This window comes from Sturnira hondurensis, unplaced genomic scaffold, assembly GCF_014824575.4.
Source record: "Sturnira hondurensis isolate 20B ecotype Veracruz unplaced genomic scaffold, ASM1482457v3 Scaffold0013299, whole genome shotgun sequence".
Taxonomy (NCBI): domain Eukaryota; kingdom Metazoa; phylum Chordata; class Mammalia; order Chiroptera; family Phyllostomidae; genus Sturnira; species Sturnira hondurensis.
Window position 1 is genome coordinate 8,086,061 of NW_028085930.1, and position 20,743 is coordinate 8,106,803.

Here is a 20,743-nt window from a genome sequence, read left to right on the forward strand (position 1 = left end):
TTGTATAACTCTAAAGGTGGACAGACAATAAATGAAAATAGTCACCTATGTTAAACAAGATTACTATTCTTTAAATGGAAGAATACCTGCTGTGTTCGGTGTACACACTTAACAGCCATCCACTTTTGCTCAGAGCTAAAAGGATATTCAGCTTTTCTGATATAGTCCTGTTGAAGTCCATCAAGACCCATCTACATAGCACAAAAAGAGAGTTAACTCACCAACATGTGACTATTTCTTCCTTTAAAAAAACAAAGGTCAGAACGTATAGCTAGGCTAGGTCAAGATACCCTGGATTATTTTTCAAATAACAGCAACAGAGTAGCTGTACCCCATTTACATATACCACATACCTCTGAATAGCAGCATACATGTTCATCATGAAAGTCTGGGTGTTTAGATTCACTCTGAGGCATGCTACCTGGGCTATATACACACTAGGTTTTCAACACTGATTATTTTAAAACCTCTGACTCAAATTCTGAACAGAAGCAGGATACAACTAAACAAAGCTACCCAACACATACTGAGCATTTACTTTTACAGTGAATAGAAATCTAGATTCAATTCATTTCTCAGGGATTTAACTTTTAATTGGCTGTTGCTACCATTCTACTCCCTTACATTCTCACCCTACCACTAGATACTCTGACTACTACAAATGTCATGTAGTTATTCACCCTCCCAATACCCTGTTGCATTTTCCTCCAAATATTCAAAAACACTTTTTTCTTTTTCTTGTTTTTAAGATCTTATTTATTTATCTTTAGAGGGGAAGGGAAGGAGAGAGGGAGAGAAATATCAATGTATGGTTGCCTCTCATGAGTCCCCTATTGGGAACTGGCCTGCAACCCAGGCATGTGCCCTGGAATCGAACCACGATCTTTTGGTTTGAAGGCCTGCACTCAATCCACTGAGCTACACCAGCCAGGGTTCAAAAATACTTTTTATACTACTCAAAAACCTAGTTCGTTACTTTTGTTGACTTTTGGTTGTTGACTGAAACACGTTGAGACTCTTCTTCCTTGTTTTCAAAGGTCCTCCAGAAACTAACCACACAGTCTATTTAGCAGTCCTCTGGGCTACTCAAACTCCTTCCACTTCATCCACATTAATCAATTCAAAAGCCACTATCCATTCTAGGCTTATGTATTCCCCTATGTCTTATTACTACTCTTTCCCAGGTTTGCCTACTATCAAAACCCTTCCTATCACCCTGACTGGTGTGGCTCAGCGGGGTGGGTGTCACCAGCAAAGCAAAAGGTCGCCTATTCAATTTCAGGTCAGGGCACATGCCTGGGTTGCAGGCCTGATCCCCTGTTGGGGCATGTGCAAGAGGCAGCCAACTGGCATTTCTTTCTCACATAGATGTTTCTCTTCCTTTCTCCCACCCTTTCCCTCTCTCTAAAAATAAATAAAATCTTAAAAAATAATAATAATAAACCCTTTATATCCTCCAAAGCCCAGGTCCCAAGTCTGAATTTGCACTTTTCTTATGTGTAGCTCAATGTTTAAGACTTAACTCTCTACTACCTTGGTCTGCCTTGTATTTGTTCCAAGCACATCAGTGTTAGCGTCCTACCTAAAATGTGAGGCCCCCACACATAAAAAAATGGGTTCACATTCTTTATCTCTCAAAGAGATTAAGTTAAATATAACACAGTAAATTCTGTCAACATATTCAACTTTTGAATATCCTGTTATATATAATACAATAATACTTATGAACAAATTCAACTTTTGAATAACTTTTAAAAAGCTATACTATGATATTCTATCTAAAAGGAGAATACATGATAAAATATTACTGTCTATTAAAAACATATTCTAAAAATATCAATTTTATTTTTCAAATTAAGCGTTATAATAACCAACATTGGTTATAATAACCAACATTGGATCTCAATGCAAGCAACTTTGTTTAGAGGCACATTCTGTTTCACTAAAGTCTCAAAGTTTTCTAAGACCTCTAAGAGAAATAGGAATTTTAGCTCTGCCTGGTGTGTGGCTCAGTGGATTGAGCACTGGCCTAAGAACTAAAAGGTCACCAGTCCAATTCCCAGTCAGGGCACATGCCTGGGTTGCAGGCCAGGGGGCAAGTGAGAGGCAACCCATAAATATTTCTCTACTTATCTTTCTTTCTCCCTTCTACCCCCTCTAAAAATAAATAAATATTTTTTTAAAGTAGGAATTTTATCTTTGTTTGGGAGTGACAGATTAGACTTTCAGGTTTCTTATTTAATCAAATATAGGACTTAGGAGAATGGATCAACTGAAACACATAAAAGGGTTACTGAGAAGAGCACTCCACTTCCCTAACACAAATTCTAACTCTAGATTCATTTTAATAAATTGATAATGAGAAAAATAGAAGACTGAAAAAAGAAATGCTGGTTTCTCAGGATGTCCTTAATATCCTCACATGGAAATAATAGAATGTTGCCTTTTACTCATTTGAAAGTATTTACCAGCAATAACACACATAACGTTTTTCATACAAAACTCTAACAATTATGGAAGACAAAAACATTTCTTCTTTCATACTGGTCATCACTTTGTTTCTTGCATATAAGAGATAAAGTGACACTGAAAAAGCTTTGTGCTCTGTATTTCCAGGAAGACTGAAATTGATTCCCAAAAGGCAGCAAAAACAACATACCTAAAACCAGTAAAACTGAAACTGATGGACTCACATTCTCGTTAAGGGTGATGTTGTACATGTTGAAGAAGAGAGATCAGGCACATACCTTCATTGCTAGAGCAATTAAGGCTCCTTCTGTTGGCTTCCCCATTAGAGTGTTGTTTCTAATGACAGCATCATTGCACACACAGCCCGCCTAAGAGAAATACACATAAACTGTGAACTCTTCACTGTGTCCTACGTCATTACGAAGAATGGTACCTTCTTAGATAATAAAGCATTTACCTCAACAATTCTGCTAACAGCTGAATTATAAAATCCATGAACAACATCACCATCAACAATTACTTCTCCAAATGGATTGTAGCCCACTCCAGTGACCTAAGAAATAAAGTAGGGCCAATAACATAACCAGTAAATAGTGACAATACTTAGGAAAACCAAAATCTATGATGAGTTGTATTCATTTCATTTTATATATCATGACATTTTTAGCATGAATACATAAGTAGTGAAATTTGTAGAAGAGAATATTTAATAGTTAAGGAAATATAAATTCTAATTTTTACCATAGTGATACAAATTTAATTATAATAATAATTAATTACAGTTAATAATTACAATAATGTATAGTATATCATAAGTAGAATATAATTATTAACATAATATAATCTTTTGTTTCTTATACCTACTATATAATATACTATATGATATACCTACTATATATAATATACCTACTTTATAATATAGTATAAAATACCTATAAACCATGAAAATCTTTATACATAAGTGAGCTTAAATTTATAAAACATTATATTAATATAATACAATATGCAAAGATTTCAAATCCACTGCCACATCTAACATTTATGACAAGCTTGTAATATAGACAAAAGCACAATTGTTTTTGCAAATATGCAGGCTCAGAGACAGTAAGTGATTTATCCCAGCAATTACAAGCTACTTTAACAGCATATTACAAACCAGCTTTAAAAATCAGAGGTTGAGACAAGCCAGATACTTATCCCAGATGGCTAGAACAAACCAAGCCAAACAAAAATTTAATTTACAATAAAAATAAGACAATTAAGAGAGAAATTAACAAATGGTTAATGCCTTACATTTACAAGGTCTGTCCAGAAAGTATCCATCCATGGAAGATGAAAAATAGAGACATTTATTGAAGAAGATCCAAGATAAATGAAACACTGTATAGAGGACAATGATACCTCAGTCCCCTTCAAAGCAGGAAACTTAGAACCTCATACAGTTCTCCCAGTGTGTCTTTTCCACTGTTCAAAACATTCTGCAAGATCACTTTTTGGCATTGCTATGAACTGCCTCATCATATATTTTCCTGAACCTCACCTACAGTCTGAAATCTCTTTCTTTTCAAAGGTGATTTTAGTTTTGGGAAAAGCCAAAAGTCACAAGGTGCCAAATATGGGTTTTGGGGGGCTGAGTCACCTGGGCAATTTGATGTTTCGCCAAAATCCTCAGCATAAGACATGATGCCTGAACGGGCATGTTGTCATGACCAAGCTGACAATCACCAGTTGCACATGGCTGCGGCCTTTTGCCTTCTATTACATCTCTCGACCAATGAAGAACACTGAGGTAGTACTCCTTATTGTTTGGCCTGGAGGGGCATACTTGCGTCAGATAACACCTTCCCAATCAAAAACACAGTCAACATGGTCTTGATCTTTTTCTGACTTTACCACACCTTCTTTGGGTGTGCAGATCCAGGCAATTTCCACTGAGACAACTGGGCCTTCATTTCCAGGTCATAGCCATAGGCCCGTGATTAATCTCCTGTTATGACCTTGAGGAAATCTGGTTCATTAGCAGCAGTTTGATTCAAATTATTAGCAACTACAGCACGATGTTTCTTCTGCTCTGGTAGCAGAAGCTGGGAAACAAATGTTGCCACAACAGGTTTCATGCCAAGATCCTGTGTCAAAATCTCAGACAGAGTAGTTTTTGGAATCCCCAGATTGGCTTCTAGTTCTCACACTGTCAGCTGGGAATCTTTGCTGATTGTAGCCCAGACACACTGAACATTCTCAGAATGCAGATCACTTCCAATGGATTCTTGACCATCTTTGAAGCATTTGTGCCACGTTTTTGTTCATGCTGCCCCTATTGCATTGTCCCCAAATGCGTTCTGAATCATCCAAATAGTTTCCCCAGAGGAATGTTCAGGTTTAATGCAAATTTTGATACAGTTTCATTGCTCCACTCACTCATTTTGAATGCAACAGCCACAGAGTACACAAGCTCCCTCTGTGGCGTCTACTATCCCCACCGACTAGTAAGTGAACAGCATTGTTCATGCATGCACATTCCAGTCCACTCTCCTTGGCTGCAAGGTTACACTGATCTCATGCAAACCAATCTCATTATATTAACAATGGCTGGACTTTTTCCAGACAGACCTTCATAAAATTATGGGCTTGCCCTGGCTCAGTTGGTTGGAGTATCGTCCCATGCACCAAAAGGCTATGGGTTTGATCCTGGATCAGGGCACCTACTCAGGTTGCAGGTAAAATCCCCGATATGGGAGGCACCTGATAGATGGATATTTTTCTCTTACACATTGATGTTTCTCCCTCTCCTTACCCCTTGCTTTCCTCTCTTTAAAAATAAAATCTTAAAAAAAGAAAAGAGTATCAAGCAGAATTCAATGTTAGGACTATACAAGTGGAGTAAAACAAGACTTGGTAGAATCACTTTGGAAAGAGAAAGCTCTGCTGCTAACTAATGTTATAGCCATTTTAAAGGTAAGTCTCCGGAATAGTTAATAATGTTAAACACCAAGTGTCTTAACAAAGAAATACTGTTGTTAAATCAATCTACAGAGTACCTCAGCATGTAGACCATCTGAAGTAAATATGTGAGTAACAGTCATTTCATTCTTCGTCAGCGTTCCAGTTTTATCTGAGCAAATGACATTACAGCAGCCTAAAGAATAAATCATTATGTGTCACTAAAAGTCAATGAAAAATACAAGTTCAAGTTCATTGAAAACAAATCAGCATCATCCTACAGAAGCCTGCCTTGCTTCTCTAAATTTTATACAAATCAAGCTCACTGATAATTTTAAATTGCTGACATTCATAACATTTGCTTTATCATAAGGTAGTTTATGCAATTAATTATAAATGCTGGATTTTTCTTACTTATTTACAATTGATTTCTTCAAAGCAACTTGATATTAGCTTTATATAATACATTTCTTGAAAGTTTTAAGGGTGCCTAAGTATAAATCCATATAAATTTTTTATCAGTATTTTAAGGTATTTTACCTTCTCAATAATAAAATGCAAATGAGAAACTAAATCCAACAATTTTGGATGTCTACATTTGAAAAAAATTAAGTTTCATAGCATACATGAAGTTATAGCAATTTTTGTATCACATATGAAGTTGTTATAGCAATGTAACTATTGTATATTTATTGTTCTTAGCAAATTCCACTTAGGTATGACATTTCAGGATCTATAATTACCAATTACATTTATTGAGGTATCAAAAGAATTCTATTAAAATTTCATTTGTTATATAGATTTTTTAAACATTTTAAGAATTAGAACACTCCATGATGTCTGTGAGTCCCCTGTCCAGAATGGTATGCATTTTTAACTACCTTTGTTGGTTGTTAAAATCATACTCACATTGCCACAAGCCAAACATCACTAAGCAAAATTATTAAGACAAAAAATTATAAAATCCAAAGATAATTCACTATTAGTATATAACACATTTTTGTATAAGTAGGCTCTTTCCACAGACTTACCCAGAGTTTCAACTATAGGCAGTTTTTTCACAATGGCCCTTTTCTTCACCATTCGCATAACACCAAGGGCCAGAGTCACCGTGACCACAATGGGAAGACCTTCAGGAATTGCTGCTACAGCCAAACTGCAACCAATGTATTGAAGTTTAAGTTACATAGTAACCACAGCAATAATTTCAACTGTTACTTAAATAGCAGCTAAAAATAACTGCAAAATTAATACTGTCAACACCAAAAGTGGTGTGACAAGGAAAGGGAAGTTAACATGCACTAGACATCTACTAGCTGTCGGGTTAAGCAGTAAAGAACATAGGTTCTGACATCAGACTGCTTAGTTGTACTGCTAGCTCCACTGATTTTACCTGTGTGACCCTGAACTATTATTACTCCATATCTGTAGTTTAAGGTTCCTCATCTACAGAGACAGGTGACAGTAACAGATGTTCAGACAAAACATGTACAGTAATGCTCACAGCAGCACTATTCACAATAGCCAGAAAGCTTGGAACCAGGCCAAACACCCATCAAATGATGAATGGCAAATTGTGGTAGATCCATACAATGGAGTATTACTCATCCACACAATGGAGTATTATGCAGTCATAGAAGGAATGAAATACTGATATATGCTCAAAATGGATGAACCCTGAAAACCTTGAGAATTGATTTCTTCAAACCTACTCAATATTAGCTTTATATAATACATTTTCTAGAATATTTTAAGGGTATCTAAATATAAACCCATATACTTTTTTTAGTCAGTATTTTAAGGTATTTTACCTCCTCAATAACAAAATGCAAATGAGAAATTAAATTCAATAAATTTGGATTCATAATTTTTTTAAAAGTTTCATAGCATACATAAGGGGTACTGGATGAAAAGTGAAGGGATTAGCTAAAGAACAAATATGCATAAACCACAGACACAGACATTAGTGTGGTGATGGCCACAGAGGGTGGAAGGGGGAGAAGGGTTGGTGGAATTGGCCAAAGGGAGGAAAATGAGAATATCTATAATAGTCCCAACAATATTAAAAACAAAAACATGGCATTAAATCAAAGAATGTAGACACACAAAAGGACACATGACTATTTATATGAAATATCAAGAAACCCGCAGACCACAGAGCCACAAAGGAGTTCAGTGGTTGCCCAGAGCTAGAGAGACAGAAGAATGAGGACTGATGCTCAAAAAACACAGGGTTTTCTTTTGGTGTGATGAAAAAGTTCTGACACTAGACAGTGGTGATGGTTATAAATTATGAATATAGTTAACTGCATTGTATGTACATTTTTAAAGAGTACATTTTAGGGTATGTGTATTTTATCATAAAAAAAGGATTACTTCATTGTTTCCCTTGGGACATCAAAAAATTAAATCTCTGCTTTTATCCCATTTCAAGTATTATCTCTTGACTCCACTATAGATAAGGGCATAAACATTTCTATTCTTCATTCTAACAATGTTCCCTCCTCTGTTTCTACTTCCCAATTTCTATAAATACTTTTTTTGCATGATTTAACTTCATATTATTAGCATTCTAGTCTATAATATATTCAACTTTTTTAGGTTTATAGGTTGATTCTAAAATTGAAAGCCAATACATAACATTTATGATATGACTGCCTAAACAGTGTTCACTAAAGAGTCAAGAAGTATGTGCTATCATTAATACTTCCTTCTCAGTTCTGAACTATTCTAAGTTCAAAGACAACCTTATGCTTTCATTAACCCTCACTATATCAGGAACACCAGGCATCATCGTTAACAATCTAGATCCAATGGACCTTGTCATGCTTTTATATTTAAGCCATTTTATACTTAATTTGCAGGGGAATAAAGTGAACTTAAAATTTTCACTTGAATTTGAACTATGTCCCTCAATTTCAAAGTATATATATATATCTGAAGTGAGAAATCTCCTTTGTATGCCACTAATTGCTCATTAGCTGTCATGAATGACCCTGGAAAGTATCCTTATAAAGTGGTGACTTCAAAATCAAAAATATTTCTAATAGGCCCTGGCTGGTGTAGCTCAGTGGATTGAGCACGGGCCTGTGAACCAGACAATCGCGGTTCGATTCCCAGTCAGGGCATATTCCTGGGTTGCAGGCCAGTTCCTGGCAGGGGCCAGTTCCCAGCAGGGGATGCACAGGAAGCAACCATACATTGAAAAAATATATATATATATATATATATATATATATATTTCTAATAGATGATAGGCTTATCAACTCTGTTTCACGTTTATTTCTTCAAATGCAACACTTCTGAAAATGCCGATGGTTCATAACTTTGTTGAAGAGAAGTAGTCATCTTCTTTGTAACATTAATTGCTAAACATTTTCATTTTTAGATTTATAAACACCAACTACAATGGTGAATCAAATGAAGTATTTCATTTCTACTTCCTTTTTATCACCTTTACATTCATACCAGCCTTGAACATTCCTCCACTTATAAATGATATGATATAAATGTTGGTAAATAAACATAAAAGATGAAAGGATATTGTCATACATCCTTATACTTTTAGCAAAAACGGGCGGTCCAGGTTCTTGATGAAAAACACTGCATGATGAATTCCTTGTAGTATAATGACTAACAGGAACAGAATAGCTGTCCTTATTTTTTTCCTTAAAAATAAACTATTCACTCATGAGTTCAGAAGTTTGAAAAGATCTAGATTAGCTACACCTAAGGACTCACAGTGTTGAGATTTCACTTTATATGGTTCAATTTCACCCTCATCATTAGAGCCTACAGTTGTTGTCTCCATGCATCTTCTGGTTTGTTTAATAATTGTGAAAATTCTCCTGTCAAATATGCTTTGTAATTATGGTAGAAAATAAAATATGCTGAATTCTTAACTTGGTTTAATGAATGGGGAAAAAAATACAAAGACTGTATCTCCAGGCTTCTTTTATACTGTCTTAAAGATGATGTAATACTTTGGACAACACAATAAGCAAATCAAAGGATAACAGACTAGTTATAATTTATTATTACATCAACTTACAAGCAATGCCATCATTATTCTGCTTGCTTATTGTTTTACTCATTTTTAGCACAGCTGGAAATAACTGTTAAAATAATTGCTAGGATAAAGAAATAACAGAATGTTTTAAGACATAGGTAAACTATGGCCACTAAAATCCTATAACACATCTCAAATGTATGAACCCACATGGTAATTGCAAAATAGACTAACTTTTATTCAATTAAAAATTTTTTAAATGTTTGTGCTTTGGAAGACCTTGAGTAGAAATAGCAATCACTATTTGCCAACTTCACAAATAATTAAAACTGCTCAAAAAAACATTTCCAGAAGTTCAAAACGAGTCAAATAGATAATATGCCAACAGTTAATATTTCAAATTCATACCCTATTTTAAATTTAATTTGTATTTAACCCAAGTCTTTTTTATACAGATTTAAGCCGAGATTTTCAAATTCAATTTTTGCCACTTTGGAAAAAAAATACTCCTTCACCATATCACGATTATCTTTTAACTTCTTATTCATCCTATGTTTTCCTTGTAATCCATTCATTTTTGTTAATCTACTGACTTTTGTTCTAATTCTTAAACTATTACTTCCTTCATTTATTTCCTTAGAGGCCAAGGTGAGTTCCACTCTTACTTGCATCATCATTTTCATTTCTTCCACTCTTGCTTTGCTTGAATTCATGCAAGGATAAGCATTGGATAAATTTTCTAATTACCTATTTGTAAAGAACTGTACTGATACTTTAGCCAGGCCTTGGTTTATGGACTTAAAATCATCTGCTCCCATACTACCATAGTACTGCCCCAAAGTCTTCTAACATAATCCAACATTGCTGTGGATGAGGATTAATAAAATGCTTTTTCTCTTCTGTAGGTGACTAAATCTCTAGCTCTGTTCCCCCAGTGACCCAATAGAGGTTGCATGTCAATTATAATGCTAGAGTAACACTGCTTACGATAAAGAGATCTCCTGATTGATGAACTGTCTATAGACTGGAAGAACTATAACTATTTTACAGGAAGCCATTGCTTTGGGATTCCTGAGTGTAGTGACATATAACTAACTAGACATGTTTCTTGCAGGCACCCTGGAGAGTGTATGTTTCCAGAGATGCTGGCTCCTGTAGAAAATGAAGCACTTTAGCCCTGGGTAGTTCCCTGCACTCATAGGTCATCTCAACTCCCTGTACCTAAGCTGAACTGCTGTACAAACTGCTGCAAGGGTTCTCTCAGCAGAAGAATGCCTGAGGCTGCCCTGCTGTGTTCAGGGCACAGGTACCAGATGAGACCTATGACAGCGTGTGAGTTGAAATGTTTAGCTGAACCTGAAAACACCTCATGATGGGAACTGCAGTTGCTAATTAGAAGTCCGATACCCATCTAGTTGGCCTTCCTTTGTAGATGACTTTATTTTCTTTAGTTTCACAAGGATCTAGGTTGGAGGTTTTTAATCCTGCTTAGCTAGCAACTGGAGAACCCATTTAAAGTGTAAAGATTCATGTCTCACTTCAGACTGAGAAAATATTAATGTTTCATTTCTTATATAATTTCTTCTTACCCCTTTTTGAAACTCCTATCTATCTATTAGTTAGATATGATAGTTTTTGAATTATTCTCTTTGACATTTGTATCATTCTCTGTTTTGAACTTTTTACTCTATTTTTAGGAGACCTCTTCAACTGTAAATTACAAGCCTTAAATTAAAATTTTAATTTCAGCAATCATAAGCCTAATTTCTAAAAACCCTTTTCTTTTGTTCTATATCCTTATCTATAGCAATCTATCTATCATGAATGCAGTTTCTACACAAATCTGTGAAAACAAAAATGCTGTTTATTTTTTATTGTTTTCTTGAATTTTTTCATTTTTTTCCTACTAAAATTGATTATTCAGTTTCCATATTGTGGTCTTTCTCTTTGCATGCTGCTAGTTTTTGGTTTCATTGATCCTTAAACTATTTACATATAAAAATGCAGTAATGGAGGACTTCTGGCCAAGATGGAGGCATAGGTATACAGACTGGGCCTCCTTGCACAACCAAAAGAAGGACGACAACAAATTTAAGAACAAAAAACAACCAGAACTGCCAGAAAATCGAACTGTATGAGTGTCCGACAACCAGAGAGTTAAAGAAGAAACATTCATCTAGACTAGTAGAAGGGACACAGATGGGCAGCCAAACTGGGAGGACTCATAGCAAGGCAGCAGCTTGCAGGCTGGGCATCCCATATTCGGTGCGGATAAACCAGAAGGAACAACTAGGGAGCGACACAGACCGCACGCGACACAGACCGCACGCAACACAGGGTGCCAGCGAGGGAAAATAGAGCCTCAAAATCTCTGACTGAAAACACCTGTGGGAGTTGAGGCCGCAGCGGGAGAAACTCCCAGCCTCACAGGATAGTTGGAGAAACCTGCAGGGTCCTAGAATGTGCCCAAGCCCACCCACTGGGGAATCAGCACCAGAGGGCCCAATTTCATTGTGGGTAGTGGGGGGAAGTGACTGAAAACCAGCCTACAGCCAGGGAAGTGGCAATGTTCCCTCTTGAGCCCCTCCCCCACATAGAGGATCACAAGCCAGCAATGTGGGTTGCCCCAACCTGGTGAACACCTAAAGCTCTGCCCCTTACTACATAACAGGTGTGCTAAGACAAAAAAAAATAGCCCAAACAAAAAAACAGATCAAAGTTCCAGAAAAAATACAACTAAGCAACAAGGAGATCGCCAACCTATCAGATGCACAGTTCAAAACACTGGTTATCAGGATGCTCCAAGAACTAACTCAGTGGGTACCTCAACAGCATAAAAAAAGACCCAGGTAGCAATGAAGGTTGCATCATGTGAAATAAAGAAAAATCTATAGGGAACCAACAGTGACAGGAAGGAAACCAGGATTTAAATTAACAGTTCGGAGCAGAAGGAAAAAGGAAATATTCTACCACAACAGAATGAAGAAACAAGAATTCAAAAACAAAAAAATGAGGAGAGGCTTAGGAACCCTCAGGACATCTTTAAATGTTCCAACACCCGAATCACAGGGGTGCCAAAAGGAGAAGAGGAAGAACAAGAAATTGAAAACTTATTTGAAAAAATAATGGAGAACTTCCTCAATATAGAAAAGAAAATAGACTTTCAGGAAGTGCAGGAAGCTCAGAGAGTCCAAAAGAAGGTGGACCCAAGAGGGAACACACCAAGGCACATCAGAATTATATTACCTAAGATTAAAGATAAAATCTTAAAAACAGCAACAGAAAAGGAGAGAGTTACCTACAAAGGAGTTCTCACTAGACTATCAGCTGATTTCTCAAAGGAAACCTTATAAGCAAGGAGGGGCTGGAAAGAAGTATTCAAAGTAACAAAAGGCAAGGACCTATATCTAAGATTACTCTATCCAGCAAAGCTATCATTTAGAATAGAAGGGTAAATAAAGTGCTTCCCAGATAAGGTCAAGTTAAAGGACTTCATTATCACCAAACCCTTAATGTATGAAATGTTAAAGGGACTTATCTAAGAAAATGAAAACAGTAAAATGACAATAAACTCACAGCTATTAACAACTGAACCCTCCACCCCCGCAAAAAAAAAAAAAAAAAAAGGCAATGAAGGAGTGGAAGGCAGGGCAGGGGAAGGTACAGAGAATAAGTAACGTAAATGGCGGGTAGAAAACAGACAGGAGGAGGTGCGAGGGGAGGGGATTTCGGGGGAAGGGGAAGGGTTTACAGGAACAAGTATAAAGGACACATGGATAAAAACTAAGGGGGAAGGGTTTACAGGAACAAGCATAAAGGACACATGGATAAAAACTAAGGGGAGTGGAAATGGGAGGGAGGTGGGGAGCGCTGGAGGGATGGGCTGGGATGGGAGTAAAAGACAGAAAACTGTACCTGAACAACAATTAAAATAAATAATTTTTTTAAAAAAAGAATAGTATAGGGAATGTAGAAGTCAAAGAACTCATATGTACGACCCATGAACATGAACTAAAGAGAGGAAATGTGGGTGGGAGGGGGTGGTATGCAGGGCAGAGGGGAATAAAGGGGGGGAAATGGGACAAATGTAATAGCATAATCAATAAAATGTATTTTTAAAAGTGCAGTAATGGATTGATAATACCAGATATCTAGTATGGGTTTTCTCCACTGTCATATATGTTGGTTTTAATTTTCGTAGCATTCATTTCAAAATATGAATTCTGAACTATTTTAGTAGAGATAGTATACCCTATGTATTCATATAAAACCTTCACAATGGAATATAAGCTATGATTATCAGAGAAATGAACACATCAAGAGACTTCCATTCATTTAAAAAAAAGCATTAGAACTTACCTCACACTAATAGTAAACATTTCCAGGATATCTTTTCCTAGTAGCCAGCCAACCAACATGATGATACCTGGAACAGAATCAGTTATTTTTCTTTTTTACATAAAATGACTTAGGCATAGAAGTGATAGAATAACGAGCTTAGGGGCAGCAAAATATTCCTTAATATTGAAGGGAAAGTGTATCAGGAAATGATTACAAGATTTTGCGAAAATCCATTACACAAGAGAGAGTCAAGTCAATGCTGCGATGCGCACATGTGCACATATACATACACACTTTACCTTCTGTTGCCGTTGCTGCTACCCATCCCTGCAAACAGTATCTGAGAGCTCCGAGTATGAGAAAACAACACCAGTACTTTCATACAATAGGGAGAAAAAGGGCACATAAGACATATAAGTCTTACATTTATTATCAGCTTTACAAAAATAAACCCTGGAACTTTACTTCTCATATCTCAATATCCAGACATTACACATTAAGTTTGTACTACAAAGAATTACTTAGGACTTGGCTCAAAGAGGGATCAGTCTTACCTAAGACATCTAAAACTGCATTAATATTTAAAAATTACTACTTTTATGGCATTTAAAAATAAAAAAGCCAACTAACATAAATGAAACAACTGATTCTATATTCTCTGCTTTTTTAACCTTTGTCTTTGAAAAACAAGGGTGTGCAGGGTACCCTACTGGTTTTTTGAGGAAAAAACAATATAATCAGTTTTAATAAAGCAACTTCAAGATTGTACTCTAGATCAATATAAACATTTAAATAAGTTGCTTCATCTTTCTGTAACTACAAAACAATGATATAGGTCATGACCTATAGGATAGGATCTTCTAAGATCCTATCCCAAATACTTTCCTAACAAAAGAAATTACACTCAATGTATTAATACCATGGGTCAGCAAACTACAATCTATGGGACTCCTGCATGTTTTTTGTAAGTAAAGATCATTGGCACGGCTACACCCATTTGTTTTGTATCGTCTATGGTTGCTTCCGTGCTGACGGCAGCTGAGTATTCCCAACACAGACTCTCTGGACCTAGGGCTACGGACCTAAAAATATTTACTACCTGCCACTTTTCCAAGAGAAGTCTACTAATCCCCGATTTTGATGTTGACTCTTAACCCTAATTCCATGTACTATCTTAAAAAGAAAAATGTCTGTGTTATATTAAAACCAAGTAATCATAAAGTTAAAACGATTTTTCTCCCTAAGTTTGAAGTTGCTTCATGATACCACATTAATATAAACTGGAAGATTTAATTCGCTAAATGCCTTTCAATTTATCGAATTTACTATAAATCTTTCAGTAGCAGTAATCAAATGAAGGAATCTTTGAGAACATAAGCCGTTAAACAAGAGGAACAAAATATCTTCCTACTCTCTATGTTTATGATGAAAGCAGATGGAGTAATACTAATATTTAAGAAACTCACTGAATCCGTACAGTGAAATGCTGCTTAAAAATTCATTATTAATTTAAAACATTAAGCTAGCAAGAATAATTAAAATAATTATCATGGAAGAATTAAAGGAGAAATTTCAAAACTAATACAATTGTTTAATAGATTAGCAGGTAACAAAAATGCACCAACATACATTTAACAAAGTGTTCGGTTACTCTAATAATGAATTCCAAAATAAAATAATGAGAAGTCTTTTATTCACCTGGTAAGTTAATGATAACACTGGAAATACCAGGGGAACATTTTGTAAAGTATATGATTGTCTAACTACTATACTATAAACCCAAAACTAATATAAAATATTATTAAATGTAAACTGTCATTTTAAAATGTTAAAAAATAAACATCTAAAAAAAAGTTAATGATAACAAAGATGCCAAAGGTGCTAAGAAAGAGACACTTTTTCCCTGCTGATGAAGGGTAATATTTGGCAATATAAAACAAAAGCCTTTAAAAACATGACAAAAAAATTTAAAATTACATGGATACTATTTGATCCAACAATTTTACTTTTAAGAATTTATCCTAACAAAATAAGAGGTGTTTACAATAAGTACCTGCACTAAAGAATCAGACATTATTAAAACTCAAAAAACCTAGAGAAATGGCTAAGTCTGATGAATGTTTCAGAAGAGCATTTATTTAATGACAAGATATTTATGCTAGAATATGTGAAATAAAAAAGAAAAGCAGTCCATAAAACAATACAATCACATTCTGTTGAAGATAAAAAACACCATGTCTATAGAGAGGCCCTTTAATTATAGGAATTAAACAGAGTTCTGACTTATCTTTGTAGAAAAGAACAGCTGAAGGTTAGTTTTCTAATTTTAAAAAAAGCAGTAATAAAGCTAAAATTGAGTTCATTAATTAAATAAATGTATGTATGTATGTATGTATGTATGTATATACGTATCTAAATTCCCTCCTTCATACTCAAAACCAACCAAGAAAAAAAACAATCTAAGTAAATATATGAGATACACATACTCACTCTTCTCTTACCTATTATACCAAAGGAGTAAAAGGACAGTTGTTTTCCTAAGAGGTCCATGCTCTTCTGCAGAGGGGTTTTTGGTGCCTTGACAAATCAGAGAAGACTGTTACCATAATTAACTAAATTGAGTAAGATATGCTAGGTGCCAGGGATTATGCAAAGTGCTTGACAGACCCATGCCGGTGCTTAACACATCCGTGGCACACACAGCTCTCTGTTAGGGTACACATTAGCCCCTTCACTGAGGAAACTGAGGCTTACGCTTCAAAAACTCTGTTTATCTGAAAAGGTCCATGCTTTCTATGTCTCACTTTGAGAACAAATCTGCTCTTCCAATCAATTTCTCCAGGACTTCATTACCATCCGCTGCCCCTCACTTTCCCCATCTTTCTCCTTTCGGTATCCACAAACAGGCATGCAACCCAAGTCTTTTTATCCTGCTGGCTCTCTGGTCTGCTAACACCCTTCCCTACGGTCTCTTCACTGGCAAGCTTCTTAGAATGGTTTATACATTGCATGATGTACACTGAGTTCAGCAGGTCATCTGAGAATCCAGGAGATTTAGGGGAAATAATGATATTTATAGGATGCAACTTCTTTTTTGTATGTAAGAAAATATCTTAAATGAGAAAATAATCTTCAAAAATCCTTAAACAAGATTGCTAGATTATTTTACTTTGTAATCTTTTTTCCCATTACTTAGAATTATACAAAGTTGGAAATGATGGTAGAAAACATGTTCTGAGGAACAAATATACTATTTAATAATCTTTAAAAGTAACATAATAAATATTTCTAAAATAATTAGCCCTATAAATAAGCTATAAATGTTTGTATCCCATAAAAAATGAGTATCAAAATGTTTCAGAATATTAACAATGACAATTCAAGCCCTTCCAATTAGACTTTCCAATGTTTTTAAGCATAGACAACTGATATTCTGAATAAAATTTTACATAATCTACCAATATTCTCTTTTACTCTACTGCAAGAAAGAATGTCAGATTTGAAATCAATGCATCATTAACAAAGTACTCACTTCTTCTGCTTGCATCATTTTAAAAACTTCTCCAAATTCAGAATTTTCTCCTGTTCCAATGACAATACCCTAAAAGGAAAAACAAGAAAATATATTTATATTCAGATGGAATCAACCTTCTCAATTAAAAAAAAAACAAACAAAACTCTGCCCTGGCTGGTGTGGCTCTATGGATTGAGTGTCAGCCTGCAAACCAAAAGGTAACTAATTTAATTCCTCGTCAGGGCACATGGTTGGGTTGCAGACCAGGTGACCAGGTCCCCAGGTCCCCAGCTGGGGTTGAGGAAGAAGCAATGAACTGATGTTTCTCTCATACATAGATATTCCTCTCCCTCTTTCTGCCTCCCCTCTCTCTAAAAATAAATAAATAAAATCTTTTTAAAAAAAGAAAAGAAAATGCTATCAAAAAGGGGGGGTGGGGGAGAGGCAGAACTCTTCATTCCATTTCTCCAAAGCCTTGCCTATAATTAAGTTATCTGACATACTTTTATCAAGTTTCAATTAGTAAGGTTACACTTTTTTCCCTTTCAAAATATAGAACGCTTCATAAATTTCCATGTTATCCTTCCACAGGGTCCATGCTAATCTCCTCTGTATAATTCCAATTTCTAGTATACAAGTATGTGCTGTCAAAGCAAGCACAAATTTACACTTTGTTGTTACTAAAGATCATTAGTATTTACATCTGTTGATACAAACCTTAAAAACAAACATTTCATTAAATTCACTTTTGACTCAATTCAGAAGTTAATTTTTTGTATATATTAATATTTCTGAAAATTGAATCTTATACTCATTAGAGACATTTAATGTAGATATCTTTGTCCCCAAAATACTACTTATTGCTGTCTTTTATTTTTGTGAAATATTAGAATGCAGAAACAAAATATTTGTATCAATCACACAGGAATGATATGTAGTCCGAATGTTACAGCCAGAACCATATAACTAATTTCAAACTTAGTAATGAACATACTCATAAGCCACTGTTTCTATAAAAAAAAATGAAAGAAAACAGGTACTGAGAATTATGCCTTTAAAGGATACATTATCCAGTAAATGGCAGAACTGTAGACAAAATACAGTAGAGAAATAGCTTCTCCTCAGCTTTATAAATACTTGCCAAGGATTAAGTCTCCACAAAATTAGCAAAAAGAACCAAGAAAATGGTTGAAAACAAAGAAACTGCTACTTTCAGAACAACAGAAAAAATACCTTTGCTTTGCCACATCTGACAAGTGTCCCCATGAAGGCAATGTTACTTCTTGATGCGAGGTCCCCATTAGTTGCAGCCAGTTGAGGGGCTGTCACCTTGGAACATGGTGTTGTTTCTCCTGTCAGGCTGGACTCATCAATGGATAGGTCCACAGCCTTGGGGAACACAAAGCATTTCACTACGTTCAAATATGAAGATTCTAGGCTACATTTAACACCAACCGAGTTTGTAACCATCATTTCTTCCTTAAACAACCCCTTTCTATTAATTAACATAATCTTTTAACATATCCATTACTCTAAAACAGAAGACCAGAGTAAGTGAAACCATATTTAAAAATGAAGTTAAGTCAACAAAATCTGACATGCAAGGTAGAATGCTGTACCACGAGACAAGATTACTCTAAATTTGTAAATACTACTAGAGAAAAGGAGACCCTAATTGAAACTTAATCTTTCTCTACAGAAAACTTGACTCTCGTGATAAAATATTGTTTCCTAATTTTGCCAAACCCTAAAATTCTAAAAATGTGTTTAGCAAATTAAAACCAACCATAATGGAAAGGGAAATATGAATAAAAGGTATACAAGGTACTGAGAAAAATATCATTACATCATTTGGGGCTCAATTTTCATAAAGTTCTTCCTGTTATATATCCCTATATTGATCCCAAATGTACATTAGCAAGAATCCAAAATGTATATATAAATGTAGAAAATTGAACTGTGCGGAAGTTCGACAACCATTCAACCAGACCGGTAAGAGGAGCTGAGTTAGCAGCCTGCAGAGAAGGATCGCCACAGGAAAAGGCAGTGGCTGCCAGACCCGGGAGCGCAGGCACTGCAGGGCTGACCGCAGTCACACATTTGCACGCAGATAAACTAGGCAAAAACAGGCAGCGAGATAGACTGTGCAACCCAGGGCTCCAGCACCTGGAAATAAAGCCTAAAAGCACCAATTAAAAAGGTGCTGAGAGAGACTCCTAGCCTCACAGGAGAATGCATTGGAGAGACCCACAGGGTCTTAGAATGTACACAAGCCCACCCACCTGGGAACCAGCATCAGAAGGGCCCAATTTGCTTGTGGGAAGCAGCAGAGGAGACTGAAATCCAAGCAAGAGCAAGGGCCATTGTTCCCTCTCTGACCCTGCCCCCACATACAGCGTCACAACCCAGCCACTGGGTTGCCCCATCCTGGTGAACACCTAAGGCTCCACCACTCACCTGTTAACACCTGACCAAAAAATTATGATTCAAACAGAAGAACAAACCAAAGCCCCAGAGTCAACACTTTTAAGCAACCAAGAGATAGCCAACCTATCAGATACACAGTTCAAAACACTGGTGATCAAGATGCTCACATAACTGGTTGAGTTTGGTCACAAATTAGATGAAAAAATGAAGGCTACACTAAGTGAAATGAAGCAAAACGCACAGGGAAACAATAGTGATGGAAAGAAAATTGGGACTCAAATCAATGGAGTGGACCAGAAGGAAGAAAGAAACAACCAAACAGAAAAGAAGGAAGAAACAAGAATTCAGAAAAATAAGGAGAGGCTTAGGAACCTCCAGGACATCTTTAAACGTTCCAACATCCGGATTATAGGGGTACCAGAAGAGGAAGTGGAAGAGAAACAAATGGAAAACTTATTTGAACAAATAATAAAGGAGAACTTCCCCAATCTGGCAAAGGAAATAGACTTCCAGGAAATCCAGAAAGCTCAGAGAGTCCCAAAGAAGGTGGACCCAAGGAGGAACACACCAAGACACATCATAATTACATTAGCCAAGATTAAAATGAAGGAGAGAATTCTAGAAGCAGCGAGAGATAAGGGGACAGTCACCTACAAAGGAGTTCCCATCAGACTGTCAGCAGATTTCTCCAAAGAGACCTTACAGGCAAGAAGGGGTTGGAAAGAAGTATTCCAAGTCATGAAATCCAAAGACCTACAGCCAAGATTGCTCTATCCAGAAAAGCTATCATTTAGAATGGAAGGGCAGATAGAGTGCTTCTAAGATAAGGTCAAGTTGAAGGAGTTCATCATCGCCAAGCCCTTATTATATGAAATGTTAAAGGGACTTATCTAAGAAAAAGAAGATAAAAAAAGATGAACAGTGAAACAACAGCAAATTCAGTTATTAACAACCACACCTAAAACAAAAGCAAACTAAGCAGACAGCTAAAACAGGAGCAGAGCCACAAAAATGGAGATCACATGGAGGGTTAGCAACTGGGG

General features: G+C 35.9%; 1 protein-coding gene and 1 pseudogene across 5 annotated transcripts in view; both read right to left on the minus strand.

The window, feature by feature from the left end:
* ATP2C1 (ATPase secretory pathway Ca2+ transporting 1) overlaps positions 1-20,743 on the minus strand; it is a 136,154-nt gene that overhangs the window by 38,369 nt on the left and 77,042 nt on the right. For all 5 annotated transcript variants that reach the window (XM_037061289.1, XM_037061290.1, XM_037061293.1 and 2 more), the window contains 9 exons: positions 18,507-18,662; positions 17,292-17,360; positions 16,261-16,336; positions 13,778-13,844; positions 6,441-6,565; positions 5,508-5,605; positions 2,927-3,022; positions 2,748-2,837; positions 87-191 (listed from right to left, as the gene is read on the minus strand). In XM_037061289.1, coding sequence (XP_036917184.1) covers positions 87-191; positions 2,748-2,837; positions 2,927-3,022; positions 5,508-5,605; positions 6,441-6,565; positions 13,778-13,844; positions 16,261-16,336; positions 17,292-17,360; positions 18,507-18,662 — 882 coding nt within the window. The remainder of the gene's footprint in view (positions 1-86; positions 192-2,747; positions 2,838-2,926; positions 3,023-5,507; positions 5,606-6,440; positions 6,566-13,777; positions 13,845-16,260; positions 16,337-17,291; positions 17,361-18,506; positions 18,663-20,743) is intronic.
* Positions 17,820-17,918, minus strand: LOC118997613 (uncharacterized; annotated as a pseudogene).